This window comes from Ciconia boyciana, chromosome 2, assembly GCF_034638445.1.
Source record: "Ciconia boyciana chromosome 2, ASM3463844v1, whole genome shotgun sequence".
In the NCBI taxonomy this organism is placed as follows: domain Eukaryota; kingdom Metazoa; phylum Chordata; class Aves; order Ciconiiformes; family Ciconiidae; genus Ciconia; species Ciconia boyciana.
Genome location: NC_132935.1, coordinates 144,796,206 through 144,809,098, shown reverse-complemented (window position 1 = coordinate 144,809,098; position 12,893 = coordinate 144,796,206). Strand labels below are relative to the sequence as shown.

General features: G+C 43.7%; 1 protein-coding gene across 14 annotated transcripts in view; it reads left to right on the top strand.

Moving 5' to 3' along the window:
- Positions 1-10,517: 10,517 nt before the first annotated feature.
- Positions 10,518-12,893, top strand: part of ADAM22 (ADAM metallopeptidase domain 22) — a 141,666-nt gene continuing 139,290 nt past the window's right edge. For 4 of the 14 annotated variants that reach the window (XM_072854307.1, XM_072854314.1, XM_072854317.1 and 1 more), the window contains exons 1-2: positions 10,519-10,991; positions 11,175-11,335. In XM_072854307.1, coding sequence (XP_072710408.1) covers positions 10,934-10,991; positions 11,175-11,335 — 219 coding nt within the window. In that variant the 5' untranslated portion in view covers positions 10,519-10,933. Of the gene's footprint in view, positions 10,992-11,174; positions 11,336-12,893 lie in introns of all 14 variants that reach the window. The other 10 variants (XM_072854318.1, XM_072854312.1, XM_072854321.1 and 7 more) reach the window with 7 other exon arrangements.

Here is a 12,893-nt window from a genome sequence, read left to right as displayed (position 1 = left end):
AATAAAACTAAGGTGGCATTTTGTTTGGTTGGTGGGTTTTTTTTCTTAAAAGGTACTGCTTTATCACAGCTAGTAAAAGGCTCTGACCCCAGATTTGGGGTTAAATTAATTGGTAGGCAACCAATAAGCATGATGTAGCTGCATTTGGATAGAATAATTTTCTAAAATCATTGATTATGGTACGTTCTAAATAACCACATTATAAATAACTGGATGTTCCATTGTAAATAAGGCAGTCCGTTACTTACACACTACTGATGTTTTGTGGAGATTTGGTTACTTCCCTTCCTATTCCTTCTGCTGCTGCTGCTTTATTAGAGAATGCAAAAAAAAAAAGTCACTTGCTTTCCTAATATTTCTTCTGCTGAAATTGTCTCAGGGAACCTATGTAATCACAAAGAAATAGGATTAGGAAAGCATGTATTACATTTTTTTTGGCTACTCTGACATAATTTATTTTTAGACTAAAACTAGCTGTATTGTGTATTTCAGCCAATAGGAAAGCAGTAGATGTACACTTTAATTTTTCTTTAAAAAAAACCAAACACAACAATAACAGAGCAGCAACAACGATGACAACGAAACAGCCAATAGGTTTCTGATTGACTCAGGTAATTTATTTGATTTTTCTTTCAGAGTAGCCAGCCTGACTAGCTTACTCAGAGGCAGAGTGAAAGGCACAAGTGAGAATTGGGAAGACTTTTTTTAATACTTCAAATCTTTACCAGAGCCGATCTCTTTCAGAAGAGTATAGAATTACAGTGCAGGTAATTGCAAAGCTTTATTAATAAATGTAAGTGTCGTAAGGTCATATAAGAGATCTAAACCATCAGAAATTACTCTCATTAATTTTTGCATAAATTACTTGTTTGCATTTTTATCTCTTGCCTGTTTAGTATTCTCAAACCTACTCTGTCAGTGTTCTTAGGCAACAACTGAAAGCACTTTAACAGTACTATTGTCTGTCCTTTCTAGGATATTTTCCATGGGGGGTAGGTAAAGCTTCTTGGTGTGCAGGAATGGGTGAGGAAAATGGCATAGAATTACTTTCCTTTAGAGACTGTGTGAATTGGAAGCTTAATGATGAAAGTAGCTGCTTAGGGCATTGCTGTCACCTTAAAGGTGACATTCCTTGTTCCACTATTCATATAATTGCCTGTACATTCTGGTAAGAACTGCTTTTGGTGTCTCCATCTTACTGGTCACTTCTGGCTTGATTCATAGTTTCTTCTGATCTGGATTCACATTAAGAAAATCATACAGAAAGCCATTACAGAAATGAGCAAAATTAACATTTTAGAAAGGTGTTGATCTTGAATATGTATGTCTGTATATATTTTGCCTGTAACTTATCAATACATAGTGTTTTAGGAATGGGTTTTTAAAGTAGAACATTGAAGCAGTTACTTTGTTCTTCATTTTGTGTGATGCTTTAATGATAGAAGGATTGCTCTGATTTGATGAATGCAGTCTGTTTTGGGAGCGTGTTTGTCCATTTTTCTTCTGAGAATTTTTTTTGTTTTGGTTTTTGGAGTTTTTTAGGGTTTTGTTTGTTTGGTTTGGTTTGTGTGTTGTTTTGGTTTTTTTTTTTTAGCTTTTGGTTCAGTACTAAAGTCAAGTCTAAGAAAAACTTGCATTTTTTCCCTAATACATTGCAACGATCTGTCAGTAGGTATCTCTTGTGGATGTCTCCCTCCTCACATCCCCGAGACATATACTCTTCTTAGTCGCTGTGGTGGCCTCCATCTGACTGGAATGTATATGCCTAGTCATTTATATACTTAAAGATTATTGCAATAGTTAAATGTTAAGGGGAGAGGTAGTCAATGTTAGTAAATCTACTCATCGGATAACCAACATTTATGTCTTGCATATTACATGATTATATGCAATATTACAACGTGTTAGCTCAATGGGCACTGCAAAGAGGAGATTTAAACACATTGGAATCTGGCTTTAGAATCTTAAGGGAAGCAAATTCAGAGGTTTGTCATTAAAATATGAAGACTACTCATTGTAATGCAGAACAAAATAGAGTCACTGCTACTGGCTGCAAAAAACACTTTTAGTCATGATGCAGATTTTGTGTACAGATGACTAGTCACGTTAGTGCGTGCTAGAAGTCCCCTTTGTATGTAGTATGTTCAGATAGCATCACAAGCCACAGTAAGCATATTAGCTATCTCTAAAACCGATTTCTTCAGTATGTAGTGTGTGATTTTCATGCATTTATCTTTCAAGCTTGTTTTTTTAAAAAAAGTTTTTACAAAAATTTAAAAGGAATTATATTACAGTTTGAAAAAATAATGAAATATGGAAGGCTAGTTACTAGAAGATTTGCCCGTCTCTTCTGACTTCCTCCCAGAGAAGAGAATGAGTATTTTCAAAATATGTGGCAGAGATTCTGAGAAACGTGAAATACGTCACACAAACGCTGCCACAAGTACCTCTGTAGTCACTAGAATAAAGATTTAGCATTAGAAGTGCATTTTCTGTAAGTACATCTTTGTGATAATTACGTATTATATAGTTACAGTTTGAACTCTTTCCTCATAGGTACATGAATTTCTTCTAATGCACTTCATTTTTTGATTGGTGTGCTTTCTGTGAATTTGAGAAGCTTGTGTAGGTAACTTTTATATTCTATTCAAAAACAGTTGTTAATATACTAATTGTTGCTTCCTTTTTATGGTGGTTAGAGAAACTTGGAGCTATATTCCCATAGTGTCTGCAGCATACACCTGTACACAGTGTGGGATTCAAAATTCTAATGATGCATCCAAGTCTTTACTGTTATAAAAAAGTGAAAGCTTTAACATTTGTGTAGAACAGACACTACTTCAGTTTGAACTGTTTTGAGAAAATCCTCTAGACTTTTACATTATAAAAGTACTCTTATTTAAGTGATTATCCTGTGGCCCAGTGACCATTACTGTTTCTTTTATAGGTATGGCAAGCACATTTCTGGGGATGCGAAATATTTTAGCATAATCTTTAAAATGTTAAAATAGAAGGCATGTGCGTGCATACACACGTACCATTACTGAAAGCCTGCGCAGACACTATACTGGTTTGGTACTTCAGTGTAAGGGTGAGTTGTAACTGATCTGTTCAGACTCACTTTGTTTCATTACTACAGGAGAGAGCAAAATAATTTTCAGTAAAGACTTTTAAAATGGAAACTGTAGCTACACAATGCAAAGTGGGGATGGTAGTTACAACACCAAAAGAAATACAGGTGTTGAAACCTGCTTTTAGAAATAAAGCATTAGAAGAAGTAGTGTTTTACTTCAGCTACACCTACACCAAGTTTGGTTTGGTATCTTTGCAGTGGATGCCCAAGCACTGCATACAACTTTGCTCCACAGTATGTGTTTATCTGGAACAGAAATGTCGCTTCTTTTCAGGTAAATCTATAGTGTGGCTGAGAGGATTGATTTCCCAAGGGTCGGGAACGCTTCTCTGTGTGTCTGTGTGCACGCATGTACATGTGGGTGTTTGTATAGATACTCGTATGAGTGAATGGTGATAGTAGGGATTAGTGACTCCAAAACCACACATAGGTAAGGAAGGTTCTGCAGTAATTTGAGTTTCATGCACTCAGGTAAGACCTACACTGAGCAGCAGGATCTTCAATCCTGCTCAACAGTAGTAATGAGTAGCAAGAGAAGTAATGTCTCTTGCTCAACATCTGACTACAGAACACTTGACTGAAAGTGACAGGTAGGTGACTGAAAAGCTGGCCTTCCCCTTTGGAGTTGGGGGAAAGGTAGTTACAACCTGAGGAGCACTGAGCATGTTAATATCTGTTCTGTCCTTCAGGGGTTGCCAATGTGCATCGAGGTGATCGAATCCATGTTCTGTCTCAAGCTTGCAACAAAAGGGCACACTTCAGTTATCCGTTCATGCTCTTGTTGCTCTGTGTTATCTCCTGGCCTATATGAGTGCAAGGCATATGACTCCTTAGATGCACCTGGGGGGGTGTGTGTGCCTTCATCCTGCACTCTGAAGAGCCTCAGCTCTGAAGGAGTCAGCTAATGTAACTGGTGACGGTATCTATGAAGCTCTTGTAGAAGAATCATAGAATGGTTTGGATTGGAAGGGACCTTAAAGACCATCTAGTTCCAAGCCCACTGCCATGGGCCTTCCACACCTTCCACGAGACGAGGTTGCTCAAAGTCCCATCCAACCTGGCCTTGAACACTTCCAGGGGTGGGGCAGTCTCGTAGTGCAGGAATGATGAAAAAATGGTAGCTGTCTAACAGATGTAGTTACAGTAGGGTATGTGGACAGGGGATGAAAATATGAATGCCCCTGTGTTCCCCAGTTGGAGAATCATTGTGAGCTATAATGGTCCATGTGACCTCTGAGCCATTGGCTGATAAGCACCAAGGGCTGATAAAGGCTGCCCCTGCTGGGCTGCTTGATCATGTTGATAGTTGATAACACTGACACCTGTAGCAGAGTAAAGGTAAGTGTGAACTGAGTTCATTAACCAGATTAACATCTCTGAAGGTGATATGAGATGAATATTTGGGTTTTTTGCTATGTATTCTGTAAATGTTACTGTTTGGCTTCTGATATTCAGCAGTATATGCAGCTATCCAAAATAAATGTTGAGCATCCCAGATATAGCACCATAAAAAGATTTGGGTTGCAAAGCAGGTATTTGAGTGGAGTCCAATTTCATTTGGGATAAAGTAGCTGTAGTTTCAGGTGGCTATCAGATTTAATAGTCTTTTTTTCTTTTTTTTTTTTTTGAGCTGAGGGGGGCTCTCACTTCAAGATTCAGTGTCTCCAATATTCTTTGAGTATGTAGATAGCTGGGCTTTAAAACCCAGGCCTTCTCTGTGACCTTCAGAACAGTTTTGCAACGTGGTACTCCAGTGGAATAGAGGTTGAGAGCCACACAGTGGAATTGCCAAATGATGGTAGTCACTTCTGTAGTTCAAACCACCAGGTAGAGGAGGAATTAGGATGTGGGTCTCACGCATTTCAGGTGCAGGCGCACCAGCAGATGTCACATGGGGTTCATCTTTCGGGTACAAGGTCTGCAAGCAGGATAATTGAACCTCAGAAGGTTCATGGCCCTTGGAAAAGGAAAGAGTCTTCTGGCCACAGAAAGATGCATAAATCTTGTTCTGTATCCTGCATTCAGGTTGGTTTAGCTGAGCAGCTATTTAGCTTGTTTCTGAGGATAATTTTAACAACTAACTTCCCTGACATACTTTAGGGATTACTACAGAAGATCTAACCTGGAAGCTCCTAAGTTCCAATGCTCTTCAAAGCATTGGAACAGGCTGCCCAGAGAGGTGGTGGAGTCACCATCCCTGGAGGAGTTCAAAAAACATGTAGGTGTGGCACTTCAGGACATGGTTTAGTAGGTGTGGAGGTGTTGGGTTGACAGGTGGACTAGATGATCTTAGAGGTCTTTTCCAACCTTAATGATTCTATGATTCTAAGTGAATGCAAGTTTCTTGTGTTGTAAAACATGCATGATATCTCTGAACGTTTTTTACTTTACTGGTGCCCTGCCTTCCAAACCACTTGCCACTGAGCCAAATGATTCTTTTTTTATATGATAAATAAAAATCTTAGCTTTCCTTATGTCACCAGATTTTCTGAGAAACTGCCAATACTAGACCATATTTGTAGTTACCCAGCCCAATCTCCTAATTCCAAGAGTGGCAAGCAGCAGTCACAAGAAGTACAAAAAGGATCCCGTGCAATGACTAGATGTGGGGTAAAAACCCCAACCAAAAAATCCTATTTGTAAACTCAGAATAAAAAACTGGACAAAGCTGATGCACTTTTATCCAAAACTGGCTGTTCATTGCTGCAGGTTTAGATGTTCTCTTAGTCCATAAGAACGTCCTATCCCTCTTGATGCCGAGAATTTTGAAAAGGTTTCATCAACAATCCAAGTAAAGACTTCAGTGTTGAATTAAAGCATGTTTCTTCTTATCAGCTTTGAATTTACTAGGTTTTAATTCAATTGACTGTCAGCTTATTCACACCATACTGCTGGGAAAACAGAAAGCACCAGCTTACTTTCCCTGTACCACCTATATATCATTTTATTGTGTTCCTGTCTGTTCCTCACTGTCCTGAACAATCCTAATCTTTCTGGTTTCCATCGCTGTCTTTCTCTGAACCTTGCAATATCCTCACTGGGAATGACTGGTGCAGTGCTCCAGATGAGGCTGTACCTCCAATTTAACATCAAAACGGATTCTGTGTGATGTGCTCTTTATTTAGATTACGATTGCACATGCTTCCTGTTTCATGCTCTGGTAATATTCATGCTCTGAACTCAATAACCAGCAAAGTCAAATGTTTTTATGTACATTAGTCACAAAGTCACTGCTGTAAATGTACAATCATGCAGTCAAAATGCAGTGTTGACTGTAATTGGAGATGTGACTGGTACTGATACAAGAAAATCTAATTACCATGTATTCAGAATGTAAATGTGTTTCTCACATGGAAACGTTTAGGGCAGTATACTTACGCTAATAGGTGGCCAGATGAATAGAGACAATTACAAAATATTCATAGATCTGCCAAAAGTCTTAATATGGTTTTTACAAACTTAATAAATCATGATTGAATATCGACCACTGAGAATGTGTTTGTTTAAAAGTGCCCTAGATTTCAGTTACAATCTATTATATTTGAGAAAACAAAAGTTGCTGTGTGGGGGGAGAAGAGTTATACTTTCCACAGTATTAAGCTGCTATAATGTTCTGTAACTGGAGTCAGTGTTATTTTTCCATCATGTCTATGCATAGACAAGGCTCCATTGTGTATTCCTCAAAGCAGAAAATTTAGATTTTATCAAAATTATAAAAATACAAAGCAATTTCTGTAGGTTTTTTAGTATTTTAAAATGTGTTACTCTTTCAGCATTTTAAAGTAGGCTAATTTCTTCAGAACTTCAGACAGTTTAAAACTGTAAATCATGATTGCAGTCATTACTACTCACCATAGTGATTACAGCAAAGCTTAAGTTGTACAACTGGGAGGTAATTTTCAAGAATACCCCAAATAAATCAGAAGTACAATGTCGACAGGGCTGTTCAGTCCATGTATCCTTCTTATTTTCTGTGGAAAGGAGAGAAGTAACACTTAGATGTTAAATTTAAGTGTTAAATTATGACTTCTAATTAATTATGGTTCAAAAATAATCTTTGGAATACCTATGGTAAATCAAAAGCTGAATATCTACTTATAAATCACTTTTTTTAAACTTTTTTCTCCTGATCCTTTGAAATATTGGCATATGGTTTTCAGGCTTCATTTTTCTGCAACTGTTGTTCATATAGTCATATAGGATATTCTCGTTATGTTTGGCAAGTCGTGAAGACACGTTGCAACACAGCGTAGAGCTGTTATTGCTCCTTTAAAAAAGAATTGGCCTGAACTTTCAGTGTAATAAAATTCCATAGAATGTTAACTGGCAAGAGAATGAATGTTGGAAAGCTGGCCTCCAGCTGCAAACACCAATTTCTTTGGGTGCCTCAATATAAAAAAGACATCAGACTATTAGAGCATCCCCAGAGGAGGGTGATCAAGATGGTGAAAGGTCTCGAGGGCAGGATTTACACAGAGCGGCTGAGGTCATTTGTTTTATTCAGCTTGGAGAAGAGAAGGCTGAGGGGTGACCTCATCGCAGTCTACACCTTCCTCAAGGGGGGCAGCAGATGGGGGGGTGCTGATCTCCTCTCTCTGGTGACCAGCGATAGGACACAAGGAAATGGTATGAAGCTGTGGCAGGGGAAGCTCAGACTGGACATTAGGAAAAGGTTCTTCACTGAGAGGGTGGTCGGTCACTGGAGCAGGCTCCCCAGGGAAGTGGTCACGGCACCAAGCCTGTCAGAGTTCCAGGAGCGTCTGAACGACGCTCTTAGTCAGATGGTTTAGTTTTAGGTAGTCCTGAGAGGAGCAGGGAGCTGGACTCGATGATCCTTATGGGTCCCTTCCAACATAAGATATTCTGATTTGCGGAAGAAGAAAAAAATCTGCCCCCTGATGTGAAAGAGCTCATTGCTCAGAGGTGGACCATCTGCCACAGTCCTGAGCAATGTCAAGGAGCTTTCAGTGAGGTAAGACCAGGAAGTGAATATCGATGTTCTCTGCCTGATTTCCCAAACAAACCTGGAAAAGCCACCAATAAATTCAAATATTATTTCTCTGAAGGATTAAGCCTGTCAAATCTTCCATTTCTAATCACCAATTTCTAATCAATGTGTACAGTAAAAAGGGACTTCAGACATGCAGATCAGGATTTCCTTCATTGTGATTTAGATCCTTCAATGTGATACAGAAAACTTCTGCAATTTATTTAAGCCTTCTCTTTTGAATCAATCTTCAGTATTTATCATAGAAGTGTTTTCCTAGCCAAATGGTAGAAAGATGTAAACAAGAGAGGTTTGCGAGGAAAGGGACATAAAAACCTTTTCAGCTCTGTTTTGGCTAATCACTTCTAGCACATGTACTTTTAAAATGCCTTATCTTTGTATTAGTTGGGTGTATTTCTAAAAACAGTTTTAAAAATTATTCTTAAAATTAGTGGAGAGTTTGACCAAAATAGAGTTAGCATGCTAAAAAAGTGCTGTATTTATGAAGCTACTCTCATACTTCACCACATCCCCTGAGCCCACAGACTGGATAAAACTCTGCATTTGTAGTCATTAGCTTAAAGCAGCTGTGCCTTGGCTGGTGCTGGGTTGGTGAACCCTCCACTTGTGACATTGACACCAAATCCCTCAGCATTTCTGGACAATGGTAATGGCAAGAGGAAAATGAAATACATAATGTACCGATCCAGGAAATGAGTGTATAACTGTACTGTGTATCTAGTGCATAATGGGTGTAATATATACCCAATGCCATGAATTCTCACAGAAATACTGACATGAGAAGCTGGGAAATAGCATGCCGGGGGGGCAGTTTGGTCTAACTGAAATAACTGTAGAGGTTGGCTGCAGCCTGAAATGTAAGGATCCATGACTTCTGAAAAAAGATTTAAACATCATATTATAGTACTGATTTTTCTCTATATAAATAGCACTTTCGCATTTTCTTTACCCGCCCCACCCACGGTCCTTTCGATACCCTGCAGCAGTTTCATAAGCTAATTGTGCACTGTTTGAGCGACTGCTCAAGGATTTAATGGATACTTTGAGGTAATATTCTGTCTTGCGTGTAGTGTATGACTGCAGTGTAAGCAGGACAGTGCAAAGCTTACTAGCCACTTTCTCCTCAAGTTGATATATATTTCCAGATGCAATCTTGTCCCCTTAAAATACCTGTCTTGCTCCCATCTGCAGCCTGTTGAACCATCATTTTGTCCGTGTTTTTGTTTTGTGGAAACAGACGGTGAGAAACTGAATTTCCTTCATCCCTCCTCTAATTGCTTCCCTTAAGATGATCGATGTAAGTAAGGTAAGAACTACAGAAAAATCAGGCCAGGAGCCCTGACCTTCCCCGGTGGGTGGCTCCCCGGGGTGGCAGGCAGCGGCTGCTGAGCTGCGGTGCCCGGAGCTCGGTCCCTCCGTGGGGGAGCCCACGGAAGGCAGCCCGGCAGGCTGAAACGCTCCTAAGAGCAGAAATGGAGGTGTCAGGTGTCCTGACTGTTGCCAGTGCAAGCGATGCAATTAATATTGATCTGCATAATGGTTTTAAGATTATGAAAACAAAGATTTTTTGGTGGTTGTTCTTTTCATCTTCCAGACTACAACGAGGAGCAGCTTTCAGTGCCATTTACTGCGATGCCACCTCTTTATTATGTGCTTGTAACTGGTGTAAAACCTTGCCGTGGGTGGTTTGACCTCGTATTCTCTTGCATGGCCCAGTATCGAGCTGCATCCGCCACTGTGCTGCTCTGACATTCCTCCTCCTCCCTCGACTCACCTTAGCTGTGTGCCACGGCACTCCTTCCTATTGCCACTTCGGAAAACGATGGGGGAAGGGGTGCCTTAGACAATTGCCACTCTTGTCCCATTTTCAAAAAGAAACGTAGTTAAGAGAGGTGACGTACAGCGCTGGCGGGCAGAGCTGCTGCCCTCGGCTTCCCGGTAGGTGGGAGTGCAGAACTGGGTTGCAGCTGCAGCCCTCCCTCTGCTGAGGGGGAATAAGCCTCGGGTTTCGGGGAACGGACATCGCGGGGACTTCTTGACGCTTCGGCCTCTTGCTTTGGCCTTGCCTTTGCCTCTTGCTTAGTCCAGGAGAGCATGTTGTAACTTGAAATGAATGATACTGCGTCGTAATCCTTTCCAACTCTCTTTAAGTGTTAGTCCAGTGGAGAAAGCCGGGAAGGAGTGGAAATTTAAGAAAGGCGGAAAAAAGGTCACAGAGAGGGAAATGGAGGTTTGCTCTGAAAAGGGACACGTAAGGGAGGAGAGAGGGGCTGGCGGCAGAAGCCCTTCAGAGGAGGGGCGGGGGACAGTACGAGCAGGGAGGGAGGGAAAACGCGCCGGCTGCCTGCCCAGAGGGCCCCCGGCAGGACGGGCTGGCAGCGAGAGCAAGTTTTGCAGCGGGGGTTCCCTTGGCCCCGGGGCAGTGCAGTGCCGGGGCTGCCCACGGGGCGGGGGCGGCTGCGGCTGCGGCCGCCCTGCGGCGCTCCCCGGGCTCCGGGGCTTCCCCTCCGTTCCCGCACCGGCACCTCACGCTCTGGCCAACGACTACATTTCCCAGCACTTCTCTCTTCCAAGAGGGCTCTGCGGGGAGCCTCGCCGGCTCTCGCCATCTCCTTCCCTCGCAGGGGGCTCGGCGCGGCGGTGGCGGCGGGGCGGAGCTCGGCAGCCCCGGCCCCGCGGCAGCCGCGGCCGCGCAGCCCCCCCCCGCCCCGTGCAGGCGCGGAGCCGGCGGCGCACGGCGGCGGAAGCCGGGGCGGCACACGGCGGCGGCGAGCGGGGCGGCGGGCAGCGCCATGCGGGCTGCCGCCTGCCTCCTCTCCCTGGCGCTCTGCGCCCTGCCCGCTGCCCCAGGTGAGTCGCGGCCGCGGGGCAGCGCTGCCGCGCTTGGGGCGGGGGCGGCGGCGGCGGCGGCGGGGAGGGGGCGATGCTGCGCCGAGGGCCGCTGCGGAGCCCCGTGGAAGCGGAGTCCCCGCTCCAGCCTGCGCGCCGGGGGCGAGGGCGCAGCCGGGTGACGGGTGCCTCTCCCCTGCGCAGGAGGCGCCGGGCCGGCGGCGGGGCGGCGGGGCGAGAGCCGCTTCGCGGAGCGAGAGAGCATCAGGCCCCTGCGGCTGGTCTCCGGCGGCGGCGAGGGCGGCGGCGGGGCGCGGCGGCCGGCGCTGAGCACGCGGGTGCGGAGCGGCGCGGCGCGGACGCAGGTAGGCGCCGGGCGGGGGGAGCCGCGGGCAGCCCCCGGCACCTGCCGCCGCGGCCTGGCAGCCCCGGAGGGCGCGGGGGTGCGGGGCCCCGTCCCCAGAGCAGCGGAGGCGGCGGTGCGGTGTCCCAGCCGCACCCCTCCCCCAAGCGTGTTTTTACCGCTCAAGGGTAGCGTTTATTTGGAAGCGTTGCTGGGTGAAATGCCCGGCTCGTTTTCCCGGAGGACCGCTGGGAATGCCAGTCCTGCTGCTGCAGCAGCGCTCAAACGGGTTAAAATGGTCCCTGTGCCTGTTAATTCCCGCCCCCGGCCGTCAGTGGGTGCCCCGGGCAGGCAGAGCCCGCTGCCGCGGCTGCCGGCGGGCTGGGGGAGCCACGAAATGAAAGTTGCGGTGCCTTTGCGACAGCTGGAGTGGAAACGCTGCAGCTCAATTTCGGCTGCTGGCTGAAGTGTGGGCAGGGTGGGCTTGTGTTCTGTGGACTCGGATGTGGTTTTAAAAATAGAAATTGGAAGTCGGAAGGGAATTGCTGGGAGTATAACATGGGAACTTCACGTAGCAATTTAACTTAGGTATTACTATCCAAACTGGGGTATGTTTTCAGATTTCTGTTCTGTGAAGACCGGTCCCTATAGCTTCTAACAAACAGCTGCCTCAATTTATGTTGAAATACAGTGACTTTAATCTCGATCACTGAGCATCATATCTCAGATGGTACATGGCCGTTACATCTAAAGGAAAAAAACATTGAGCCTATGCTGTTATAGGCGAAGAACATAAAAAATTAGTGCATTTGAGGTAACTGCTGATATCCAAGATGAGTTGCAGGCCTCCATTCTCTTCCTTTTCCAATTGACTGCTGTCCATTTCAGAAACAGGATAGCTGAAAAAATTGTCTCAGATTTCTTTTTTATAATCCCTAAAGTATAAGCGCTGACAGCTTGCATTCTTTTTTTGTAGTTGAGTAATGAACAGTCTCTTCATCGTGTATTTATTTGCCTCTGAATGTAGCTTATTCTGTATGAAGATTTTTCAGATGTGAAGGCCATATTTACGGTACAATAAAATACGATTCTCAGAGTTCCAAAATGGGTGCTTTGCTTAAAAAAGGAAAAAAAAAATCCTCTCAGCATTTCAGGATTCTTTGAAGACCCTTGGACATTCACAAGTTCAAACGCTATGTGACATGTCTGTTTAAAAAGTAGTAATGGTTGCATTTGGATCTAATATTAGGATTCAAATACTGGTCTTAAAGAAGAAACTGTTAATTAATGGGTTTTGTTTTTCTGAATGTCTCAACTTTTATTCACCAAATCTTATGCTCATAAAAAATTTTCAAGTCATCCTCATTTAGTGAAGCTGTTAGTCAGCATTAGCGTTACTCCAACTATAAAAAAGGGTAACACTAGTGAGTTAAAAAAGTGTTAAATGCATTTGTTTCACAACAGTCTCCACACTAAACTGAGCTTAAATATTTAAAGCTCTGCGTGCAACTGCAACTTTTCCTCCTGATCAAGAAGTTTTCCTCTGCTGCTTAAAATATCCACAGCCTCTCCCATGGTAT